Below are 26,955 nucleotides of genomic sequence, written 5' to 3'. Positions count from 1 at the left end.
GAAGGACTCAAATCTTCAAATAAGTGTGGGTGATAATTAATTCTTAGGCAGTAATTGTTTCCTTTCCCTTTCTGGACCCCTCCTTCTGTACCAAATTTATTCTATGTCTTCCATTGCTAGCTCCCAATCTGATTCTTTCCTGACGTTCTCGCACAAGGAGAATGAGGTGGGTTAGGTGATCATAAATTTATTCAAAATCCTAACATGCCAATCAAGTTAAAATCATAACTACTATTTCATAACTATGCCTATCCCAGGAAGTTTCCATTCTCTGATACCCTCTGGGCTGGAGCCTCCCTAACTGAAGCTTTGCGCTGTCTGAGTTAAGGAAGGCCCAGAGTCTAGAAGTTTAGCTCAGGTCACTTCATATTTAATTCTTTTCCTCTCCTCCTCTTCCTCCCTTTTTCTAGAAAGCATCAGCGACATTTTTCTTTCTTACTATAAAGAGTTACAGAGGGAACACTTTAGCTTTTGCAGACCAGTTTTCTGTTACTTCTCTTAACTCCGCTGCTGCGGCACAAAAGGAAGCAGGCTTGTAGGTGCACGAGTGGGCACAGCGGAGTCCGGAACTATTTACAGGGATGCCTGGTAGCAGGTCCTGATTGGCTAACTCCATGCCTGGCACCTCGTGATATACATAGAAACGTTCATTATTATGATGTGTTTTCATCTCAAGTTGTGATTACTCTCAGTGGTTGGTCAGGAGACAGTTCTGCCATGTGAAATCTCATCGCTCTCAAAGCGTGGCTGTAGAGTCAGGGACAGATAACAGTGCCCTGACTTATCTGCCTCTGCTACCCATGACTTTTCCCTGGGGAGATGAGAACAAACACTTGTACACTCCAGGTAGGGCCCTGGAGACAGACTGAAGAAATAATCCCACCCACATCTTGGTGAACCAGTGAGTTTACTGGAGTGGGTTACAGAAGCATCGACAGGGGCCACTCAGAGGATCCAGGGTGACAGGGTTACTTTTTCTGAGCTGTCCAAGCCTGTTGTGTGAACTTTGTGAATTTAGTTAACTCTGGAGTCTTATGAGCCTCCTCCCTCCTGGAGGGTGTGTCTCCTTTCTGAGGGAAGAGCTGTAGAACCTATGACTGTGAGCTTATTTGCAGCTGGGAGACCTTAAGAAATACCTAGATATTGAGTTGGATTTTCAGAGAGATGTGCTTATTGGGAACCAATAAGGTTGTAAGGTAGGTCTTATAATTTAATGCAAAATCCATCACTGGCTATTTGTTGATGTGCCAAGTGAGCCTCTGTTTATGCAGATCCTTTCTGATTAATGGCTTCATTAGGGCAGCACATTGATTAGGGCACAGAAACTCAAGAGGAATTTCATTGTTCTGACCCAGTTTACAATGGGTGCCCCCCCCCCCCGCCTCTGTTTGTGCTTGCCTGACCCTGACACACTTTACCAGCAAGGCTGCCTGGAGCTGTCCCACAGGCACACACCCGGATCCCTCTGGAAGCACTATGGTAGCTTTTGCCAAACCTGGTCCACTTGTGGAGGAGCAAGGGTCAGGAGCAGACGTCGTAGAGTCCCCCTTAGTCAGGGCCAAGCTATGGAGCTGAGGGCATCTCTTTTTGCCTCTATGCACACTCTGCTTTGTTAAATATCTGGAGGGAAAGGGTGGCAGTTTTCTTTGAAAATGTTTGTATAGGTGAGAGTTTCTTTTTTTTTAACTTTAGATTATCTTCTTGAGTTTTTCTTTTTTTTATTTCCATACCTTTCTTTTTTTATTTATTTTTCAGTTTAAATTTAGATAAGAAACAAGGTTGCTTCACAAGTCAGTTCCAGGTCCCTTTCCCTCCCCTCCTCCCATGCCCTCCCCCCAGCCCCCCCCCATTATCCCCGCATTTCCCCAGGGAGGGTGAGGCCCTCCATGGGGGTGTCCATAGTCTGTCATTTCATATAGAGCAGGGCCTAGACCCTTCCCCAAGAGTTCAGGGTGAGAGTGCACCTCACATTGTTGGATGGGAGTCCAAAGTCCGTGTGTACACTTGGTATGGGTACTGATCTGCTTCCCAAGGCTCAATAGATTACCTAGGCCTCCTCACTGACACCCACATTCAGGGGGTCTTGATCAGTCCCATGCTGGATTTGTCTGGTCAGCTGTTTCTGGGGGTTAAACCAGCCCAGTCTTAATCCCTTTGGTCATCAGTCCTCCCTCTTTGTTACTGGCTTTCTTGAGTTCAGCTCAGTACTTAACCGAGGGAGTCTGCCTCTTCTTCGATCAGCCACTGAATGAAGTTTCTGTTTCCCAGACTCTCTGGCCATGGGATTGTAGGCTGGCACTCCCCAGATCTAGGTCTAAAATCCATATATGAGAGAGTACATGCCATGTTTCTCTTTTTGTGACTGGGTTACCTCACTCAGGATGGTTTCTTCTAGTGTCATCCATTTGCCTGTGAATCTCAGGATTCCATTGTTTTTTTCTGCTGAATAGTACTCCATTGTGTAAATGTACCACATTTTCTCTATCCACTCTTCAGTTGAGGGACATCTAGGTTGCTTCCAAGTTCTGGCTATTACAAATAATGCTGCTATGAACATAGTGGAACAGACATCTTTGTTGTATGAATGGGCATCTTTTGGATATATGCCTAAGAGTGGAGTTGCTGGGTCTTGTGGTAGGTTTATTCCCATTTTTCTGAGGAATCTCCATACTGATTTCCAAAGTGGCTGAACCAGTTGGCACTCCCACCAGCAATGGAGGAGAGTCCCCCTTTCACCACATCCTCTCCAGCATAAATTGTCATTGGTGTTTTTGATTTTAGCCATTCTGACAGGAGTGAGATGGTATCTCAGAGTTGTTTTGATTTGCATTTCCCGGATGGCTAAGGATGTTGAGCACTTTCTCAAGTGCCTCTCAGCCATTTTAGACTCCTCTATTGAAAATTGTGTTCTGAATTCTGCATCTCCCGCAGGAACTACAGTTACTGTTCAGAAAAGATGCAGGAAGGGGGTTTCTTGGGAAGTATGGCAGATTAAACCCTCTGTGTCTTTACTTTTCATACATTTTTCAATTTATTTGTTTTATTTTATGTGTACAAGCATTTGGCTGGCATGTATGCCTGTGTACTATGTACATGCCTGGAACTATAGCTACAGATGTTTGTGAGCTGCTGCCGCCATGTGTGTGGGGGGGGTGTGGATGTGGGTGTGGGGGTGTGTGAACACGAGTCCTCTGCAAGAGTAGCCTGTGCTCTATTTAACTATTAAACCATCTCTCCAGCCCATCATCTTGGTATTTTCTTTCTATCATGTTTAATAATTTAATGTGCCAATTTCCTTATTTATAGGTAATTGCTCATGGTGAATTCTTACTTATAAGAGCAGGATTATATGCCAACTTCTGTGTTAAAGAAGAAAGACTCAGTTATGTGGCATTTGATTGCTAATTAATTCATGGGGCAGAAATTGTTTCATTTTCTCTTTCTGGAATCTCCTTCTTTACCAAATTTACTCTCCTTTTTTCAAGTGTCAGCTCAAGAATTGCTTCTTCTGTGGACTCTTCACTCAGGGAGAATGAGTTGGATTAGGAGAACCTAGTATTTATTCCAAATCTTTAAAAGCTAACCCGTTAAAATCATAGCTATCAGCTGGAAGGGTCCATTAAGTGAAATCTGGTCAGTGTCTGGCCTGGGTGAAGGCCTGATGTCAGTCACCTGGCCCCGGGAACCACCCTGAGGAAGGCATCTCACTTTAAGGCATGATGGAGAGGTAGGTGGGGTACTCAGTCCTTTCTTGAGATATTGTCCATTTCATTCCCAGAATTCCTGCCCTGTTACAGAGCTTTGGCCTTGGTCTTCTTAGGTATGCCACTTTCCTGAACTACCAAGGAAACCGTAACTTGTTTTGTTTTCCCCCTCCTGTCCCTGCTTTAAGCATACTTTCCCAGGTACTTGGACTTGGTAGTCACACCACTCACCACATGGCTCCTGGCTGCCATGAAGCTGACCTTCATGCGGGCCATATGGAAATGGCATCAACACTTCCCTCTGCCTTCCTTTCTCCTCCTCTGGGCAGCTGTGGAGATGTACAGCTTCCCTGATCTTGGGATGTTTCTTTTAAACACTAATGGAATTGTCTTCACGCTCTAAAAAAGTAATAGCTACTGTTTCGAATATGTACATATATCCAACCCCTCCTGCTGTCAAATGCCCATGTAGCTGGATCCTTTTTGACCGAAATTTGATATTTTGAATCAAGCAAGGCAACCCAGTGGTCTAATGCTTTAGCTCAGGTTACCTCATATTTAACTGTTTTAATCTGCCCTACATCACAGAGGTTAGCTATATTCTTTAATAAAGTCCTAGAAATAAGACAAAAATCACTTTTGATCAAGGGCCTTTTCACTTCCTCTTCTCCTTGGCAAAAGCCAAGAGTCACAGAATAGGAGCTCACTTACCTATGTATTTGGTCCTGGTTGCACATTTTGCAACCACAAAGTGGAAGGCCATCATCAGGATAGGGGCTGTGACTTCTCCATAAAGCCCTGTGCCTTAAATGATCTTTCCCTATGAATTCAACCTTTGTGGTCCTGAACCATGCTCCCTGTGAGTATAACCCCAGTCCCCGAGTTCAGTCAATTCCTTAAGGGCTCATTAGAGGTAGCAAAATTATCTCACATAGTTCTGAGAGAGCAAACTTGCTTGTCATCTACTTTTTTCATCCCCCCCCCGTTCCTATTTTCTGTGTGGGGTCTTAGAGGAGGAGGGTCCTGAACTATTACCATTCTGACAAGACATGGATTTCAGGGGCTCCTCCTTAAAACAAAAAGTAAGCCAAGGCAAAACCACTCAATACCTATGTAAAGTAATTAAAATCAGAGATTTATTTTATGTGCATAAGACTACTTTCCTGAATGTATGTCTGTGCATTGCTTTAGTACATTGCCTCAAAGGCCATAAGAAGACATCAGGTCTCCTGGAACTGGAGTTTAAGACAGTTGTGGGCCATCATGGGTGCTGGGAATTGAACCTGGGTCCTCTGCCCAGGCCTCCTAATTGACACCACATTCAAGGGGCCTGGTTACATCTTATGCTTAGATTCTTAGTTGGGGTCATCCTTGTAGATCTCTGGACATTTCCCTAGTGCCAGATTTCTCTTTAAACCTATGGTGGATCGCTCTATTATGGTATCTCTTTTCTTGCTCTCCTCTATTCTTCCCCGGACTCAATCTTCCTGATTCCTCATGACATCCTCCCCCAAGATTATGTTAGGCCATTTCATCCAAAAAGCATAGACTGGGCACTGGAGAATACTGACCTCCATCTCCAGATCAGTGTTTATGTAATGTCCATAGAGATGTCCAACTTAACAAATTACATTTCTTTAAATGATCACATGTTATGACATCTCTAATGTAAGGGACAGGGTAGACTTTTTGGTTATGGAGGTCCGTTCTGTGGTTTTTCCTTTCCAGACTTTAAATGATGCCATTTTCAACACTGGATAACATACTCCGTATATTCTATGGATTCAATAGTGTTAAAAAAGAAACCTTTTTTGTGAGTTGCAACTTAATGTCTTCAAGCTATAACTTGTTAATTTGGCTATGATGCTATTTTTTTAAATTAGTGATACACATTTTCTTGTGTGTCTACCACTGCTCCAATGACTATTCAAGATGAAAGATACAGAACTTTGTTGTACATTGAATTTGTGGTTGTTTTGTCTTTGTTGAATTTGAATCTGAGACTTTATAGTCAGTATAACAATGTATTGTGATCTGTAGTGTTCAGCGCATCAGCTGACTTGGAATTTGGAGCAGGGGCTTGGGCACCTTGCTTCTTTAAAATCTTGTGTTATGCCAAAAGCCATGAACAGTTCTCTCTGTCTTTAAGGAAGGTAACAGATCCAGCTGATCCGGCAGCTCAGTCCACAAGGCTGTTGGCACAGCCATGGTGTGCTTAGGAAAAGTACCACAGACCAGTTTAGGAAGACACATGCCTGGCACTAGTCTTGGGGAATCTTTGCTATTGCCGGCTCCGCAGGTCTCAGTCACCTGCGCAGCACCCAGAGTGACCCTGACTGTCTGCTGCTGCAGCTTCTTTCTTTGGTGTCTCAGAACCACCTGTGAAATTTGTTTAGGCTCATTGCTTTGGTGCAGTGACCATGGCAGAGGCCTGTCCGTTAGGGCGGGAGGTCACTAAGTGGAGAGGCAGAGAAAACACGGGAGTGACAGCTATGCTGCTTCCTGGAAAGGGGCAAAGAAGGACTGACTGTAGACCCAGCAGGAAATACTGCTCATGGCTTCCTGGTGCTCTCAAAAGCTGAAAAAAAAAACGAATAATCTTGACCGTGCATTCTCAAGACTGCTCCAGGAAAACACACCAATCATTTGGACCATCCTGGCATCCTCACACACTCCTCGGAGTTTTATTTCCCTCATAATCAGCTCTAATTGTATCTTCAGCATCGCCAATGACTTCGGAGGGTTTCGCTTCATGTTTATGACTTTGGGTGTTGGAAGGAAGTTCTTCCCGACATCTGTTCCAAATGTGTTTATCTGTAATTTTAATTCATGCTCACTTGCCTTGTCATCTGGCCTGGACTGAAATTAGCTGAGATTATTTGTACTCTTTAAGATTTTATGCTCTTCAATTAAATCCTCCCAAAGAATCCTGATATCACATGAATTCTATTCCCGTGCTTCCTGATCCTTTCAGGTGGGTTTGTAATAGAAATGTTCTTAGAGATGACTTCAGGGTATAAGAGGTGAAAGAGATTTGGAGAGGAGGCATTTAATGAGAATGTGGGCTTGTGTACACACAGAGGACGTGGCTGTGTGTCAGATCACAGGCCTCGCAAATGTGAGCTAACATGGACCATGAAGCCAGGGCTGCGGTGCCGTCACTGTGCTGTGAGCAGAAGCATCCAAAGGACAACACAGTCTAGAGAAGACAGGAACCCGGTGCCCGTGGAAGTATGCTAGTGGGCAAAGGTCTCCATCGATCCACAGGGAAGACTGGAAACCAGGACTGGGCTGCTGTGAAGAGGAAGACACGGAGGGTCAGTGACTTCAAAAGATGGCTTTCTAAGACAGAACCTCTGAGGATGTGGAGCCCACTCTCTTTGACAGTCCCGACGGCACCATGGTCTGTCCACAAAAGGCTAAAGGGATTCTCTCATTGCCCAGGGCTCTGGTTTCGTGTGGCAGGTGTTCTGGTTGTGGGGTCCCTATGGACAATCAATTCTCTTAAAGCATCTTTCTTTTTATATTTTTAAATTTAAATTAGAAGCAAGCATGCCTCACATGTCGATCCCAGCTACCTTCCCTCCTCTCCTGCCTTCCCAGCAGCCCCCCACCCAATCCCCACTCCACTGTGTTCCTAAGGGAGGGTGAGGCCCTCCATGGGAGATCTCCATAGTCTGTCATTTCATTCAGGGCAGGGCCTAGGCCCTCCCCCAAGTGTCCAGGCTGAGAGAGCTTTCCTCATTGTGGGAATGGGCACCCAAAGTCCATTTGTATGCCAGGGATAAATACTGATCTACTACCCAAGGCCCCATAGATTGCCTAGGCCTCCTCACTGACACCCACATTTAGGGGGTCTTGATCAATCCCATGCTGGTTTCCTAGCCATCAGTCTGGGGTCCAAGAGCTCCCCCTTATTCATGTCAGCTGTCTCTGTGGGTTTCACCAGCCCAGTCTTGACACCTTGGCTCATCCCTCCTCCATCTCTGTCACTGGGTTCCAAGAGTTTAGTTCAGTGTTTAGCTGTGGGTGTCTGCCCTCTTCCATCAGTCACTGAATGGATGTTCTAGGATGGCATATAAGGTAGTCGTCAAACTCATTATCAGGGAGGAGCATTTAAGGTAGCCTTTCCACTATTGCTTAGTTTGCCAGTTGGTGTCATCTTTATAGATCTCTGGAAATCTCACTAGTGTGAGATCTCTCCTCAAACCTAAATGATTCCCTCTATTTTTTTTCTTTTTTGGTTTTTCGAGACAGGCTTTCTCTGTATTGTTTTGGAGCCTATCCTGGAACTCCCTTGGTTGACCAGGCTAGTCTTGAACTCACAGAGATCCACCTGCCTCTGCCTCCCGAGTGCTGGGATTAAAGGCATGTGCCACCAACGCCCAGCTGACTCCCTCTATTATGGTATCTCTCATCCTGCTCTCCTTTATTCTTCCCCCGACTCAACCTTCCTGCTTCCACAAGTCCTCCTTTCCCCTCCTCTTCTCCCCCTCTCTTTTTCCTGGCTCCCTCTCTCCTACCTGCCTTGCTCCCGATCTGCTCTAAAGCATCTTTCTTAAGCATCTGGTACATGGCACTGACTCTTCCTCCGAGACACTTGGACCAGCATGCCATTGCTCCTTGTGTAAATTACAAGGTTGGGCAAATAGTTGGGAATGGGAGTGGTATAGACTTTCTGAAATTTGACTCGGGGTAGATGGATTTGCTGTGCATGTGCAGAATGCCCAGCTACACAACTCAGAGATAAACTGCTTATCTTGCTGGTGAGGAGTGCATTATTGGCAGGAGACCTGGGGAAAGCTCTGTCCACTCCATAGCAATGGTTCTCAACCGATAGGTTACTACCCCTTTGGGGATTGAATGACACTTTCACAGGGGTCACCGAAGACTGTTGGAAAACATAGATATTTACATTATGATTCATAGAAGTGGCAAAATTACATTTATTAAGTATCAATGTAAATGATTTTTATGGTTTGAGGTCAACACAATGTTAAAAAAATGTCAGCATTAGGAAGGTTGAAAACCACTTGCTCTATGGAGTCTGTCTTTAGATATCTCAGTGAATCTAAGCCCTGCCTGGGATCAGGTTTGTTCTGTCTTTATTGTAGAAAAAGTCATAGGACAAAGCACACAGATGTTGTCCATCACTGGTGGCAGAAACCCTAGGTGAAGCAAGAGAAGTGAATGGTTTTATCATAGTCATGGGGGGGGGCTTAGACAGTGGTAATGTGGAACTTGATTATAAAGGAGCAAGATGGTTTTAAAGAAACAGACTGGTTCACTAGTGTTACTGTTACAGAAATGCAGATAATAGGGCCACAGAGTGCATCCAGATTTTTAAACTCTCAGTAAGACAAGTGTGACACTTATGTTTCCTCATTAATTTCCTTGAACATGACTTGGGTGTTTGCTGCTTGGTGTTTATAGTAGGTTTTGATTCACCTCCATTGACGAGCAGAATGACTGGCTAGATCCTTTGTGCTTACTGAGTTTTTGTTGGATGAATGAATGGCACTTTTGTGGGAACTGAACTCAGGTGTGTGTCCTGTGCGAAACCTCAAGTTGCATTCCAGCAGGTTGCGTGCCTTGCTCAGAGTACTTGCTCATCTGAACCACTTGAAGTGTCTGGATTGGGTCTTCCTCATCTTGGTAACCCATCCGTGAGTACCATTCTGTTGAATGGCAAGTTATTTTTCTTCTGATGTTGAGTCTCCAGGCAGTGAAAAATGATAGGGTGTTTCTTAAAGTAAGAAACCTTTGTTTCTTTGGGAAAAGTGAAGGTATTTCATTCACTGGGAAATGCCAGTGGCTGATGGAATGCTGGTTTCTCCAGGCCAGAGTCAGAATTCCTTGAATTTCCCTCGATGATGGAAATGATGGCTGGCCTGTCACACAGGTGGTAGAGAGAAACCAGGAGTCATATTTGTGTTTATAACTCTATTTCTTCCATGACCTACTAGTTCGGTCTTCAAAGGGAATGCATTTAACCTCTCCAGACTCGGTTTGTTTATATTAAAAACACTTTTATTTCTAGCTTGAGAAGACACTGAGGATTTAGTGAGTAACAGAATGGATATCAGCGGAATGCCTATTGGGCTATTATTCTGAGCCAGGTGGGCAAATTTACACGATCCTTTCCCTCATCAAGGTGAGCTTCTAGTGGGGAGATAAGCATCTACTAATAAAAGCAAAAATAACCCATAATTAGTCATTGTAATAACTGCTACAAAGTCAAGGTATTACATGAGAGAATAATAAGGTTTAAGTTAGAATTAGGAAATAAGAATGTTTCTCTGAATGTGAAGTGTGTTTGGGATTGATGAATTGTTTTCTTTTAAACCTATTCTCAAATCTATTCAGGTACAATTGACAAATAAAATGTTAGATTTACAACATGATGTTTTGCTATGTATATACAGTATGAAATTGTTAAATCAATGTAATTAATGTATCAATTATTGATCTCACATACTTACCACTTTGCTCACCATATTTGTGTGCTCAGTGAGAACTTTTAGATGAACCTTTCTCAGGAGCTTCCCAGGATAGATTAAAACCACTCCTAAACCCTACACTGTGTGGGAGAGGGTCACAACTTTCTCTTTTTGACCAAGATTCTCTCATTGCCGAATGAGTAGGATATATTTAACTTTCCCTTGAAGGCCGAGCTATCACAGCTGGGAGAGTGGGTTTGCAAAGCCCTTGGATCAGAGAAAAGGACGAGAATGCCAGAGGAGGGGCGAGGTGCGTGTGCCTCCCTTGGTAGAGAGCTTGCCTCAAATGCAGAATGCTCCCAGTTCAATTTACAGCATTTCCAAGACTGGCTGTGGTGCTGTATTCCCACTACTTGGGATCATTCTGTGCTACAAAAGGTTTTTGATGTTAGCCTGGGATATAAGGGACACTGCCTCAAAAAAAATAAACAAACAAAAACAAAAAAGTAGCAGCAACAACAAATAACAAATTTATAAGGAATACTAGAGGAGTTGAAGGAATGGAGAGAAGATGATGTTAAAGATTTTTTTTCTTAGGTGAAAAACCCTTGCAAGACTTTGAATGGAGGGAGGGAGGAAAGGAGGAGGGTATATGGAGAATAAATCACAGGAAGGCAAAGAACTGAAGGTAGATGAGATGGTTTCCATTTGAGAGGGGATGAGTAGAGAGGGGAAGAAGTTTTCATTATTATAGTTGTGGAGATGAATAGAAGCAAATAAACTGAAGATATATTTATGGAACAAGGGACTGATGTAAGGCTCAGCATTAGAGTGCTTGCCTTACACATGGGAGTCCCTGAGTGTGATGCCAGCTTCCCAAAGCAACATATACTTACATGCATTCTTGAATTTATGCCATGTGCATGCATGCCTACACACCCAAGATGAAACCCATGTGACTCAAGAGAGCTAGTTTTCCAGGAATGAAGGCTAATATGACTTCCATTTCTCTTGTTTGGGTAGATGAAGGTGCCACAGATGGATGGGGAGAGTCTGTGAGACTCAATTTGGGAATGAGAGTAAAATTTCAGCTTTCATTGACGATCTGTGAGGTATCTCTGAGGCTGAAATGGAGCGGGACACAAATGGGCAGTAGTCTGTTTGCTATAACAACACAACATAAGTAAAGTCAGACATGCTAGTGAGTCAATATTGTTTTCTATGCTCTTAGAGAGGGCTGTGATTCCCTCACTATTGCTCATAGAGAAAAGTGATACTCTCAGCATGTGTCCGTGGAAGATTTGGTATTTAACTTAATTTCTGATAGGAACAGAGTGGCAGACCTGCAGGTGGATCCTAAATGGACAATTTTTCAAAGAGGATTTTTAAAACCTATTCTCTAGCTTTATTCAGGTATTATATAGACCCAGAAGAATTACAATCTATAAATATCATTGGAGAGGATATTGCTAGGTTGTTTATGCCCCCAGCTATTTAAATGTTAGGAGAATTATTTTCTCAATTAGAGTCAAATTGTGACTGTCAGTTACCCATGGATTTATCTTGGATATACAGATTCCCTGCCACATCTCCTTAACTTGTAAATCCAGGATAGAAATCTTTAGGCTTGTTGAAAAGTTTTAATGAGGCAATATATGTAACATGTTTAGCTATGTGTTAGAAGACATGAAGGAAGAAGTCAATGAATAGCATATTTTACAATTAAAATGTTTTGGACATTTGAACAAAGTCTAAATTAAAGATGCGACTATGTACTTGCGATTTTGTAGTTGTTTAAAAGAGTCAAAAGTCACTTATTAAAAGGAGTAAAATAAATACTTGAACAATGACTTATTTGTTTACTTATTGGTGTGTATGTTCTTGATTTAGTTGTACCTTCTAACTCCATAAAGATAAAAGGATGATCAGGTTTAGTATGTCAGGTATGATTTCCTTTTGGTGGAGTGTTTCTCTATTCCAGCTGGAGAGCAATTGTTTATCCACATAACAGCCATGCCATTATTACACCAGCGGACAAATCTTACCTGGTGGGTTGGTGTTGTAGCTCACAAACTTCATAACTGGATAGACCTACTGAGGACAGCCGTGGGTGCTGGGAACAGAACTCTTACAGTTTTGGTTGTGAGCCTAGCCTTTAAAGACTGAGTCATCTCTCCAGCTCTTTATCCCACAGGCTCATGTGCACCTGTAGCCACGCCCTAAACGGGCATGGTCAGCGACGCGGGTACCTAGCTTTCTTCCTACAAATTATGGTTTCTGGGGAAGCATTATTCACTATAGTACATACTTCAGTTTCCAGTATTTTTCTTTGTCCTTAAAAATGTTTTAAGTTAGCTTGCAAAATAGTATGTTTCTGTAGGATTTTTCATATATCCCTAGTTTTGACTAATATTCTCAGCCCTCTTGTGAACAGAGAGCAGTGAATTTGAGTGGGAATGCCTTGATATCTCTGTGGCAGTCTTTGGGCATACACCCAAAGTGATGTAGCTGGATCAAGTGGTAGTTTTATTTTTAGCTTTTTGAGAGACCTCCACACAGATTTCCACAATAGCTGCCCCAGTTTACTCTCCCATTGAGAGTGAATAAGGGTTCTACTTTCTCTACATGTCTGGGGAGGTCATAGACCTTCGTGGGGGAGCTTACCACTGATGTTTTTGTAAAATGCAAATGTTGTCAAACTGCCTTCTAATATTTAATGTTCATCCCTGTGATTAGTGCATGAGTCAGAGGAGCTTCTCTTTGCACTGTGCGGTGGCTAAGGTAGACTTATAACTTACTAAAGTGCTGGGAATAAGGGTCTGTTGAGTGCTGAGCCCTATATAACCTCCTCCAAGGCTCGGGGAACAGTGTCCAACAGAGTGTGAAAGGATGGATAAGCTGGAGGATAGGAAAGAGTATGCGACAGGCTGTCTTCTAGACCTGATAAGGTCGCTGCACTAATGAGTTCATCACAGCTGTGTTCACCTGCACAATATTGGGCCTGTCAACAATCAGTTGTGGTGAGGGGACAGGACTGTGAGGCCCTACCCCTTCCTGAGAAACTATTGGTGATTAAAAAATTCCTGGGAGATGAGGAGTCATTTTCCTCAGTAGCATAGCCACTGCTAAGTGGACCATGCTCCAGAATAACCTGCCACCCATGCTCAGGCAAATGATCCTAACTAAATACAGTGGGTCACACACATACTCACACACACAGGACACTTGTTGGGAAGAACAAAGGGTTTTGTAGCAATAGAATGAAGTAGAGAGGAAAATGGGTGGGCATGTACAATCGAAGTACTTCATATATAGTTGTAAAATTACAAAAGAATAAAGAAGTAAAGGATGAATAAACATTGAACAAAATTGATCATGCCTTAGACCCTCTTGATCTCCATCCAGAGATAAAAATGTAATGAAATTGAATTGGAATATGAATGGGAAACAAGGGGGGAATGGGTGACAACCAAAGACAAATCTTCAGAAAACAAAGCTTGTGTCTTAAGTGATATGCTACTCAGACGCATCAGATAAGAAAAAGCCATTTGAAGGATTATAGAAACAGAGAATTTATGAGCCAGCAGCCTGCTAAGACACTGAGGAGGTACTTATGAGTGATAATGGCCAGCAGCGGAAGAGAGTGTTTTCAAACTGGGTGCTGAGGCTGACTCACAACCATGTACATTTGCTAAAGATCGTCAAAGTAAGAAGGCAGAGCTGATGGTTTGTGAATGAAAACCTAATAAAAACATTTAAAGAAGTCTGAATTGTTTGCTGTGGGAGGACTGCTTCAGTTCATCTACTGATTTCCCCACTAAGTCATTTGTCTGCCCCTCCATTCACTCACTATGGGCACACATCCACACGGCTACAGTTAGGTAGCCCAGTCTGGGCTTGAACTTCAGGTACAGCTGAGGATGAGCTTGAACCTTGGTGCTCTTTCTGGCTCCACCTCCCAGGTGCTGGGATCACAGGTGTGTGCCACCATGTCCAATTTGTGAGGTAGAGGGGATGGAAAGCTAGGGCCTCATGAATGCTCTTCTGGCATGCCAGCCACTGGACTACACCCCAACCCTTAAAAAGCTTTGACTAGAGACCTGAATCAGACACGGGCTCTGACCTAGGAAGATGGAGTCACTGAAGTTGAGCTTTTCATTCAGAGGACTTAGTGTTTCCTGGCAGGACTCAATGAAAAGTCTTCTGTTTCCCTTGCCATAAGCTTATTTTGTAAAGTTTTACAGTGGGTGAATAATAATTATATATTTTATGAGGTCTAAAATGATGTTTTTGATACATGTTGGTGATATTCAAAGGTTTTTATTTCAGACTGTTACATGCATGTAGGGAAAATGAGACATGAAGAAATAGGATACAGAATATACATGTGCTAAGAGATGAGCACATGCCATTGGTTCATGTGTTACAATGGTGCAAAACCTGGTGAGTTCTGATTTAACAAGTGAGGTTCATGGCGATAAACATGGATCGATCCGCATTCTTCTACATGCCAGCCTCCAGTTATGCCAGCACCATTTGTTGAAGATGATTTCTTTGTTCCATTGTATATTTTTAGCTTCTTTGTCAAAGATTAGATGTTCATACGTGTGTGGGTTAATATCCGGGGTTTCAATTTGATTCCATTGGTCTACCTGTCTGTTAAGAGAAGCTTTTTCTTTGAGAGAAGCCTTCCCGCCAGCTTGGTTCCAGAGCCGCATCAGTCCCAAATAAACATACAGGAGGCTATATTAATTATGAAGCTGTTGGCCTTTGCTTGTTTCTTACTGGCTTGTTCTGACTTAAGTAATTACCCCATAATTGTTAATCTAAGTATTTCTCTTACCGGAGAATAGTTCCGTGCTTCCTACCCCATGGGGTTACATGTTGAACTCTCTGTGTTTCTCCTTCCCAGAGTTCTCCTGGACTCCTAGTCCCTCTTATCTAGATTCCCTATAGGCCAGACAGTGCTTTATTGACAAATAACAGGCAAATAACAGGACTTCCCCAACATCTCCTCTTTTCTGTTTAAACAGAAAGAAAGGTCTTAACTTTAACATAGTCAAATCATATATAACAGAACAGTTACCAAGTAAGAATACAGTTACAATATTTTGTCTGTCAACATTCAGCAAGATTTAAAGAAAATATCATCCATCCCATCCTTGTGAGTCCAAAGTCCTATCTTTTATCATAACTAAGGAAAACTATAATTATAGCTATCTGTCTTCAACTCCATCAAAGACCACAGAAGGATAATATATAAACACTAGGATTGACAGAGACATCTTGCTACCTGGACAGTCACCCAAAGTTCCTCTGTAACGTTGGGGCATCCATCTTCAGCCCATAGGCCACAATGTATCCAGAAGATTTCTCAGCAAAGCAGGAAATTTCAAAACTGTCCATCTGCATTGGCAGTCTGTCAGTCATTTTTCTTTGTCCTGCAGAAAGTCTTGTAGACTCTTCCATGAAGCAGGAACCCTGAAAGACTGAGTTCAGCAGTCACTTTCCTGTGGGTCCTGCATGTCCAGAATATACAACAACAGTCAAGCAGTACAGGCAAGAGCAGTTTCTTGCCCAAATGGCTAATCTTCCATGTTGAAAGCAAACTCCATAACAAGTTTCTTCGATGCCCATCTTCCTCTCAGATGTAATTGGTGCTGCCAGGAGCAGACATTTCTCATTGTCAAGAAAAACCCTAAACCATTTTAAATGCCATTTTCTGAAGGTCTTTGAGAGGTTTGAAGACTGTTTATCTATCTCAAATATATTTCTGTATATCTAGAAAACCTAACTTACCTAACTATAGATTATAAGTAACTATCTATAGTCTGTATTCAATTATGTATTACATTTTAAAAGATCAGTATAAGCACAATACTTAATTAAGAGGAGAAATATACACATCACAAAATTGACCTTGAATTTGTATCAATAAATGAAAAACCATACCCATACCATAATTCCCCTTTTTATCATTAAAAAAGATTGGCTGTGATCATTAACCAATTATAAACAATCCCATATAAAGGAAAACAAAGGTTTATAAACAAGATGGGAATTAGGACATCGCTCATTCCAAACTGCTTCATGCTGGAAGGGGGCGCTGTTCATACCATGGGGATCATGACAAAACTCAGAAACCTGTATAAGTCCTTATTTTCAGGGTCTGTAAAGCTCCATCATCTTAGCTGTTTCAGTTGTTGGAACACCTGGTCCACTGCCTCCGGGGGTCTTGGTTTGTCAAACCACAGAAGCCTGGAAGGAATCCTCAGCTTTTCATTTTCTGTAGAAACATAAATAAAAATCTCCTTTTCCGAGTAACATATCCTTATACTTAAATTTTGAAGTCAAGGCATTTTCAAAAGATATAAGTTGAATTAATTCAGCAGCATTTATAATCAAGTGTACTTTAGCATTTGTTCCTTCCTTAGCAATGAAAAAACTGAAAAACACAATAGCGTACAGTATCCAGACTCTCTGTGTATTTTCCATCTTTACGTGGCTTATTTATTTATCTATTATTACTTTATTTTACTTTTATTTATTTTTCTCTGAGACAGGGTTTCTCTTTGGAAATCTGCCTGCCTCTGCCTCTGGAGTAAATCCTACTGGCATGCGCCACCACAATGCCGGCTTTTGTATTTATTTACCACTTTGCTGTTTCATTTTCTCTCTCAATCTCACGTATATTTTTAAACACAATGTAACCCTTTAGAGGTTTTGTTAATCCAAGTCTGACTTTACTGTAAATCTTTATGTTTTTCTGGCCACGTGTCTTGTCTGTAAAACCATGGCTGTTTTAAACTGACATGTTTTTTTTTGTTCAAGATGGCGGGCGTAAGCGTGACTCCACCTTACCGCCTCAGCCCATGCTGACATCCAGCAAAAGCTGCCACTTCCAGCTGTACATACATACCTTTTAATTGTTAGCAGAGTCTCTTAAAAGAACCTTGATTTTTTTTTTAATGCCCAGTCATGAAGACTCCGGTAAGCGAGCCACGTGAATCTCGGTTTGTTGCTAGCAAAACAGAGCACACCTGAGAAAAATGCTGCTACCAAAATCTGTGCTTCTCTCCATTCTTCTGTTTCTAAAATTCCTTTAAAGCTTTTGTTGTTTTGCGTGGAAATTTAATCCCACTCCTGACAACCATTCTGTAAAGTGAAGCTTTTACTTTTGATAGGGGCCTTCCAGCCCGCCTGGTTCTAGATCCGCATCAGTCCCAAATAAACACACAGGAGGCTATATTAATTATGAAGCTGTTGGCCTTGCTTGTTTCTTACTAGCTAGCTCTGACTTAAGTAATTACCCAATAATTGTTAATCTAAGTATTTCTTTTACCGGAGAATAGTTCCGGGCTTCCTACCCCATGGCGGTTACATGTCGAACTCTCTGTGTTTCTCCTTCCCAGAGTTCTCCTGGACTCCTAGTCCCTCCTATCTAGATTCCCTATAGGCCAGACAGTGCTTTATTGACAAATAACAGACAAATAACAGGACTTCCCCAACACCTGTCTATTTTTGTGCCAATACCAAGCTGTTTTCAGGACTATAGCTCTATAATAGAGCTTGAGGTCAGGGATGGTGATGCCTCCGGACGTTGCCTTGTTGAACAGGGTTGTTTTGGCTATCCTGGGTCTTTTGTTTTTCCATTCAAAATTGATTATTGTTCTTTCAAGGTCTGTGAAGAATTGTGCTGGGATTTTAATGGGGATTGCATTGAATCTGTAGATTGCTTTTGGCAGGATTGCCATTTTTACTACATTGATCCTACCTATCCAAGAGCATCAGAGATCTTTCCATTTTCTGAGGGCTTCTTTAATTTGTTTCTTTAAAGATTCAAAGTTCTTGCGATACAGGTTTTTCACTTGTTTGGTTAGCGTTACCCCAAGGTATTTTATGTTGTTTGTGGCCATTGTAAAGGGTGATGTTTCTCTGATTTCTTTTTCAGCCCTTTTATCTTCTGTATATAGTAGGGCTACTGATTTCATCTTGTAGCCTGCCACTTTGCTGAATGTGTTAATCAGCTGTAAGAGTTCTCTTGTAGAGTTCTTTGAGTCATTGATGTAAACTGTCGTATCATCTGCAAACAGTGAAAGTTTGACCTCTTGCTTCCCAATTTGTATCCCCTTGATCCCCTTTTGTTGTCATATGGCAATGGCTAGAACTTCAAGTACCATGTTGAAAAGGTATGCAGAGAGTGGACAGCCTTGTTTTGTTCCTGATTTTAGAGGAATTGCGTTGAGTTTCTGTCCATTTAGTTTGATGTTGGCTGTTGGTTTACTGTATATAGCTTCTATTAAGTCCAAATGGATCAAAGACCTCAACATAAATCCAGCCACACTGAACCTCTTAGAAGAGAAAGTGGGTGGTACCCTTTAACGAATTGGTACTGGAGACAGCTTCCTGAACATAACACTACTAGCACAGAGAGTGAGATCAACAATTAATAAATGGGACCTCCTGAAACTGAGAAGCTTCTGTAAGGCAAAGGACACAGTCAGCAAGACAAAAAGGCAGCCCACAGAATGGAAAAAATACTCACTATTCCCACATCTGACAGAGGGTTGATCTCCAAAATTTACAAAGAACTCAAGAAGCAAGTCTCCAAAATACCAAAGGATCCAATTAAAAAGTGAGCTGCAGAACTAAATAGAGAATTTTCAATAGAGGAGTCTAAAATGGCTGAGAGGCACTTGAGAAAGTGCTCAACATCCTTAGCCATCCAGGAAATGCAAATCAAAACAACTCTGAGATACCATCTCACTCCTGTCAGAATGGCTAAAATCAAAAACACCAACGACAATTTATGCTGGAGAGATTGTGGTGAAAGGGGAACACTCCTCCATTGATGGTGGGAGTGCCAACTCATACAGCCACTTTGGAAATCAGTATGGAGATTCCTCAGAAAAATGGGAATCAGCCTACCACAAGACCCAGCAATTCCACTCTTAGGCATATATCCAAAAGATGAACATTCATACAACAAGGATGTCTGTTCCACTATGTTCATAGCAACATTATTTGTAATAGCCAGAACTTGGAAGCAACCTAGATGCCCCTCAACCGAAGAGTGGAGAGAGAAAATGTGGTATATTTACACAATGGAGTACTATTCAGCAGAAAACAACAATGGAATCCTGAGATTTGCAGGCAAATGGATGACACTAGAAGAAACCATCCTGAGTGAGGTAAGCCAGTCACAAAAAAGAGAAACATGGCATGTACTCTTTCATATATGGATTTTAGACCTAGATCTGGGGAGTGCCAGCCTACAATCCCATGGCCAGAGAGTCTGGGAAACAGAAACTTCATTCAGTGGCTGATGTAAGAAGAGGCACCCTCCCATGGCTAAGCACTGAGCTGAACTCAAGAAAGCCAGTAACAAAGAGGGAGGACTGATGACCAAAGGGATTAAGACTGGGCTGGTTTAACCCCCAGAAACAGCTGACCTGACAAAGGTTAACTCTTGAATCCCAGGAATCCAGCATGGGACTGATCAAGACCCCCTGAATGTGGGTGTCAGTGAGGAGGCCTAGGTAATCTATTGAGCCTTGGGCAGTAGATCAGTACTCATCCTGAGTATACACACGGACTTTGGACTCCCATCCAACAATGTGAGATGCACTCTCACCCCGATTTCTTGGGGGAGGGTCTAGGCCCTGCCCTGTATGAAATGACAGACTATGTACACCCCCATGGAGGGCCTCACCCTCCCTGGGGAAATGAGGGGATAATAGGGGGGTTAGGGGGAGGGCACGGGAGGAGGGGAGGGAAAGGGAGAGGGACCTGGAACTGACTTGTGAAGCAACCTTGTTTCTAATCTAAATTTAAACTTAAAAATAAATAAAAATAAAAAAGAAGTGAGGTTCAGGCACTTTCTGTAGCAGAGAGCCATGATGCCTCAAATTACCCATTCAGCAGCAAGAGCATCAGGCTCTTTCAGCTGTAATGATCACTGAAAGCCTTTTAAGTCCTGCTAGAAGCATCCATGGGTGTCAGTGTCCAGATTTCTGAGGGCTAATGCCGTGTTCCGATTTTGGTCGGGGTAGCCACCATTGGGTGGGTCCTAGCGACTGTGACTGGTCAGTTTCACTAGGGCTTTGGATCTACTCTCTAATGACCCAAGGAGTGGCTATACCTCTGACCTTTTGTCATCACGGAGGGTATGTGATGCAATGGAGGTGCATGGGTCTCCACGTTAATTGGGTCAGCCCCGTTCCCCGCTGTCCTCACACGTGGTGTGTTTAAGAGGAATACCAGCACTCATTAGAGCGCTGAATCTAGCTAGTGTCTGCTGATGTTGACCCTGTGGACCTTCAGGTGCCACCTCGGCTGCAGAGCTAACCCTGAGCAAAACACTAACTTTGTGTCTACTTGAAGCTATTGATGTCGCGTAAGTGCAGACCCCTTCCTGCAACATGGAATAAAAATGCCTCGCTCATCCTCCCCTCCCCTCCCTGGCATCTGGGCTTGAGCTTGTCTTGCAGTTGAGGTAACACGACACTATTAAGTTATTTTGAACTTTAGCTCTCACTGTTGGCAAAATCACCACCACCACCACCATGGACATAACCAGTAGAATGGGTTCCTAGTACCAACTTCTTTAGTGGCTGTCAGGATCTATTTCAAGTATTTTATGTTAATCCGTTCTTTGAATTCATCAATAACATGTAATGCAACCTCTCTTATTTAAGACATCTACAGTAATAATCAGGAATCTTATTATTACTTAGTAAAAAGAATTACCTCCTTGGCAGAATATTGTTGGTTTACATTTGCTTTTGAATAATAACCTCTCTAGAATCTTTTCACTTAAAGGAATTAAAATGTAATTTTTACCTAGTCCGGCAATTTGCATAGTTTTTAAGCCAGAGTTTGTAGTTTCCATAATCCGTGTGCCAGATGTAAAAGGGTAATTGCTGTGTGTGTGAGAGGGTCAGGGGACATGATCTCTCTGTAACAGCCTGTCTTGGCTGAGGGTCTAAGCAGCATTTTGAAATCACCACTGTCATCTTTTCTGTGTGTACCGAGGCAGGCGAGACAAGGTGTGGTGTTTGTGAGCTGCAGACTCTGAATTATACATGAGGTTTTGTGATCCCTAGGTGCAGTTTCCTGTGAGACGATTGTATGTGATGTAGCATAATCATTAGTACCCTGAAAATGTACACATTTAAAGGTGATAAAGTACCTTCATATATCTGGTCATCTTTGACCTATTCTTTTATATAGCCTTGCCTCCCGATTCAATTCCCAAATACTACATAGTATGTGATTTTTTTTTTATTTAGCCAGTTTTATAGTAGAAGGAGGAGGTATAACTAGAGAGAGAGCAGCCATGTTAAAGAAGTGTGATGCCCTTGAGATCAGGAAGCATGCTGGGGTTGGCGTTTTCCCGGAGAGCAGGTTTTCCGTTGCTTTTCTGCATGACTTCTAATGGACAGGAGACAGCCTCATGCTAGTGTGATACACTTGAGTGAGAATCTCAAAGGACGATTCCCTCAAACACTGAAAAGGAAACACCTAAGGAAAGGCTCCCTGTCAGTCTTGAATCTAGACTGGGGTCTACAGGAGGCAAGTTGGCAGTCAAGAAGGCATAGGGCTAGGGATACCCTATCTGGGTATCAGTACTCACCCCAACACCATGATGCCTTTTAAAGTGATCCTGTGTGGATAAGTTCTTCAGACACCTGGCAGGAGGTAACGCAAATACTAAAACCCAAGCCAGGAATTCTTTCCCACATATTCAGTTTCAAGCAATATGAGATCAAAAAAGAAAAGAATCATATGCAGCGAAAGGAAAGAAAATAAGCCACTCTCAATGATGTTTGGCATAGACAGCAAGTTTCAAAATCGTGTGCACGGGCGAGCCTCAGCGTAAAGTATGCGTTTAAAAGATGAATAGGTGGTGTGCTATGAAACTGACCAAGCAGATTCAAAACAACCACACTGGATTCTAGACTAAAAATGTAAGCCAAACTTAAAACCACTTGAGAGACTGAGGCAGAATTGAACTGAAAGCTATGTGAAGAATTCACTACAATTCTCAAGAGAGACTTGATGAACTGAAAGCTATATGAAGAATGCACTACAGTTAGCAAAGGGAGGGGAGAAGACGTAGATCACATGACAGCAAAGTCTAAGAGTGCAGATAGCCTGCCGTGTGACCCAAGTAGAATTCTGGAAGGGAGCACTGAAGAGAATGGAGAAGAGAGGAGGTGAGGTAAGGCTGCTCCAGTACTTAGGGTCAGGCCCTGCCCCCAAAGAACCCTCAGGGTGAAGACAAGTTCATGCTCATGAACCTCGGAGAGAAATTGGAGGTGAGAAAATCAAAGGCCAAAGGCCACCTTCTACTCCCCAGCCAGCCAGTTGGATGAAGCTTAGAAATCCTTATTGACAGAAGGATGGCCACCCAGGAAGGAGTGGATAAGAGATTAACTACTGTGAAACAGAATGGTATCTTCAAATGTTGAGATCAAAGACCTCTACAGAGTGGAATTAGTTTTCAGATATGGCCATAGTGCTGTTATTGATTGACGGACTGACCGACTGATTGATTGATTGACTGACTGACTGATTGATTGATTGAAGCAGTCTTGCTGTGTAAAGGCTGGTGTTGAAGTTGTGATCCTTCTGCCTCAGCTTCTCGTGTGCTTGGAGTACAATATGTGTGCCATGACACCTAGTTGCACATTTGACATGAGTTAAAATTAAGTTCAGAACTATCTGAGGATCCCAACTGAAGAGATTTCTAGTAGATACTTGACATGAAATAAGTATCCTGCAAGGGATACAAGGGATTCTGGGAGAGGTGTGGAGCAAAACAAACCAAAATTGTCTTTAAAACGTGTGCCCCAGGATATGTTCCCTAATATTTTAGCAGCTGTTTCATTTATTTCAAGACATACAAATAAGTCAAATATTGATTTTTAGTAAAGTACATAAATGTGAATTATGGACTGTTCCTAACCCTGCAATACTATATACAGCATTGACAAATGAATACCCATAAATATGAGCATGGTTAGAGTATATTACTAGGAATAAAGGAAATGTACAGTGTGATTGAACTTATAGGAGGTTAAAGATGGGCAAAACTAAGTATCTGTTTATAAGTAAGTACCATGTATGACAACGTCATAGCTATGTATAAAGTAGTGAAGCCTGGCAGGAGTAGATCTATACAGGTCACCTTCACATTAGATCGAATGTGTCCTCTGTATCCATATACTTACATTATGCCTTCCTTTTTATACCTCATACACTGTCTACTAAGGTAGCTTTAAAGATGCTAGCAAGGTAAGAAGCAATGGGACCACTCAGGCCAGCATGGCTAGGACCCCTAGGCCGAAAGGAGCTTAGCGAATTAGGCAGTGTCAAGAGTACCAGGAAACACTCTTTCAAATACAGGGCAGTCCAGAGTTTCTCCTTCCTGCCCTATAACTCCCACTCAGCTCAGTCCTGCACGCTGCCATGGTCTGCTTCCATGAACCCTCACAGCGCACGCAGGACTGGCATGCTTTATCGTTTGGAGACCCTCAATCATCCCCCGTCATTTCCCAGCATAAAATGCTTTCTGTCCTGCAGGTCATAACTTCTGCGCAGAGGCGCCTAAGTGTGGAGAAAACTCAGAGTGCAAAAACTGGAATACAAAAGCGACCTGTGAGTGCAAGAACGGATACATCCCCGTGCAGGGCAACTCTGCGGACTGTGAAGGTAAGGGGGCCAAGGCCCTGTGCGGACGTGGCAGAGGAGGGTGCTTTCAGCCGCAAGCGAAATGGAGTCGGGTGCGCCAGGGTGCCCGTTCTCATGCTTTATCCAGGCAGCTTGAGGTGAGAAACCAAGAGGCGTGTAAGTCCCCAAAGTGCCCTCAGTGTCCACACCAACCCAGGACAGGCAGAAGCGCAGCACTTTCGGTTTAATTATGGAAAAGGAGTGTCATCACCAAGGTCATAGGGTGCAGAGGGTGAGTTCCTTTTTCAAACAGACAGTCACAGTTGGCTTAAGCCCAGCTGTCATTTTCACCTCCTGAAGGCAGAATATTTTTCCAGCTGAATTTCTTAATGGTTGATCCACGAGTTGTCACGTTCTGATCTCTCCCAAGGAATGAGTGACAGGACCCATAATGTAAACCCGTGAACTGACACTGTTACAATAGGGCTGTGGCCTCAAGTACAACTGACTACTTCTAGAGGTGTGGCCTCAAGATCACCTCTTCTGCAAGCTCAGCACCCCATGTGTGGATGGTGAGCATTGCACACCCCTACTCCTTAGTAGGCAGAGGGGTGGGGCTTGCTCTGATCATGTTCTATATCTCCAACCCTGTCCATTTCAAAGGCTCTCTGGTCCTGCCGCTTAGAGCAGAAAAGCTCAAGAAAGCAGAGTCATGACAGGGCTGTTTCTACTTCTCCTGGTTCGAATTCAGTCACTCCTTTCATCTTTATTAGTTAAGTATCAAGCTGTGGTGGCCTGTGAGGGAGGCAGATTTCTTGAGCTGAACAAACGTGGTGGCATCTATTCACAGACATGTGAGTAGCTTGCTTCTAAAGTGGGTTTCTTGAGGTACATACAGAGCTCACAGGTGACAGTGAGTGTAAGTCCCTGTCCAGTCTGTGTTTGTATTGCCGACCCCTGTTGAACCTTAGAACACTCAAAGAGCCATCCAGTTCTCTGAAGCAGCATCTGCTGGTTCCCAGTGGCTCTTCTGGTGGGTGGTCCCTGTCCTTACATTTATTCTGGATGACTTCCTTGTTTCCTTCCTTCTGGGCCATTGCAATATTCTAACAAGTGGCCTTCCTCTCTTTCCCTTTTTTTAATTTTAATTTTTAAATTTAAATTTAAATTAGAAACAAGATTGCTTCACATGTCAATACCAGGTCCCTCTCCCTTTCCCTCCTCTCCTCCCACTCCCTACCACCAACCCCCCTACTACCTCCTCCTCTCCCCTGAGAGGTTGAGGCCCTCCATGGGGGTGTCTATAGTCTATCATTTCATCCAGGGCAGGGCCTAGGCTCTCCCCTAAGAGTCCAGGGTGAGAGTGCACCTCTCATTGTGGGATGGGAGTCCAAAGTCCATTTGTATGCCAGGGATAAATACTGATCTACTACCCAAGGCCCCATAGATTGCCTAGGCCTCCTCACCTACTCCCACATTCAGAGGATCTTGATCAGTCCCATGCTGGATTCCCAGGCATCAGTCTGGGATTCAAGAGCTACCCCTTGTCAGGTCAGCTGTTTCTGGGGGTTGAACCAGCCCAGTCTTAATCCCTTTGCTCATCAGTCTGCCTCTCTGTCACTGGATTCCTTGAGTTGAGTTCAGTGTTTAGCTGTGGGAGCCTGCCTCTGCTTCCATAAGCCATTGGATGAAGGTTCTGTTTCCCAGATTCTCTGGAAGTGGGATAGTAGGCTGGCACTCCCCAGATCTATGTCTAAAATCCATATATGAGAGAATATATACCATGTTCGTCTTTTTGTGACTGGGTTACCTCGCTCAGGATGGTTTCTTCTAGTGCCATCCATTTGCCTGCAAATTTCAGGATTCCATTTTTGTCTGATGAATAGTACTCCATTGTGTAAATGTACCACATTTTCTCTATCCACTCTTTAGTTGAGGGGCATCTAGGTTGCTTCCAGGTTCTGGCTATTTCAAATACTGCTGCTATAAACATAGTGGAACAGATATCCTTGTTGTATGAATGTTCATCTTTTGGATATATGCCTAAGAGTGGAATTGCTGGGTCTTGTGGTAGGCTGATTCCCATTTTTCTGAGGAATCTCCATACTGATTTCCAAAGTGGCTGTATGAGTTGGCACTCCTACCAGAGGTGGAGGAGTGTTCCCCTTTCTCCACATCCTCTCCAGCATAAACTGTCATTGGCATTTTTTTTATTTTAGTCATTTTGACAGGAGTAAGATGATATCACAGATTTGTTTTGATTTGCATTTCCCGGATGGCCAGGGATGTTGAGCACTTTCTCAAGTGCCTCTCAGCCATTTTTGACTCCTCTATTGAGAATTCTCTATGTAGTTCTGTAGCCCACTTTTTAATTGGATCCTTTGGTGTTTTGGAGACTTGCTTCTTGAGTTCTTTGTAAATTTTGGAGATCAGCCCTCTGTCAGATGTAGGATTAGTGAATATCCTTTCCCATTTTGTGGGCTGCCTTTTTGTTTTATTGACTGTGTCCTTTGCCTTACCAAAGCTTCTCAGTTTCAGGAAGTCCCATCTATTAATTGTTGACCTCAGTGTCTGTGCTACTGGTATTATGTTCAGGACGCAGTCTCCTGTACAAATTCGTTCAAGGATACCACCCACTTTCTCTTCTAAGAGGTTCAGTGTGGCTGGATTTATGTTGAGGTCTTTGATTCATTTGGACTTAAGTTTTGTACATGGCAATAAACATGGATCTATCCACATTTTCTACATGCCAGCATCCAGTTATGCCAGCACCATTTGTTGAAGATGCTTTCTTTTTCCATTGTATATTTTTAGCTTCTTTGTCAAAAATCATGTTAAGAGAAGCTTTTTCCTTTGCTAGCCACTTTGGTTTATCCCCCGCTAGTCACCTGGGCTCTGCCGCGCCAGCCTGGTTCTAGATCCGCTTGAGTCCCAAATAAACACACAGGAGGCTATATTCATTATGAAGCTGTTGGCCTTGTTTGTCTCTTACTGGCTAGCTCTGCTTTAAGTAATTACCCCATAATTGTTAATCTAAGTATGTTTCTTACCGGAGAATAGTTCCGGGCTCCTACCCATGGCGTTACATGTCGACCCTCTTGTCTTTCTCCTTCCCAGAGTTCTCCTGGACTCCTAGT

The 26,955-nt window shown here is 42.9% G+C and overlaps 1 protein-coding gene across 3 annotated transcripts in view; it reads left to right on the top strand.

Moving 5' to 3' along the window:
• Positions 1–26,955, top strand: part of Nell1 (neural EGFL like 1) — an 846,684-nt gene that overhangs the window by 241,918 nt on the left and 577,811 nt on the right. For all 3 annotated transcript variants that reach the window (XM_040733293.1, XM_040733292.1, XM_040733294.1), the window contains one exon: positions 23,732–23,860. In XM_040733293.1, coding sequence (XP_040589227.1) covers positions 23,732–23,860 — 129 coding nt within the window. The remainder of the gene's footprint in view (positions 1–23,731; positions 23,861–26,955) is intronic.

Source organism: Mesocricetus auratus, unplaced genomic scaffold, assembly GCF_017639785.1.
Source record: "Mesocricetus auratus isolate SY011 unplaced genomic scaffold, BCM_Maur_2.0 Super-Scaffold_100030, whole genome shotgun sequence".
NCBI classification, from domain to species: domain Eukaryota; kingdom Metazoa; phylum Chordata; class Mammalia; order Rodentia; family Cricetidae; genus Mesocricetus; species Mesocricetus auratus.
The sequence above is the reverse complement of the archived record's forward strand: the minus strand, read 5'-3'. Positions and strand labels throughout refer to the sequence as shown.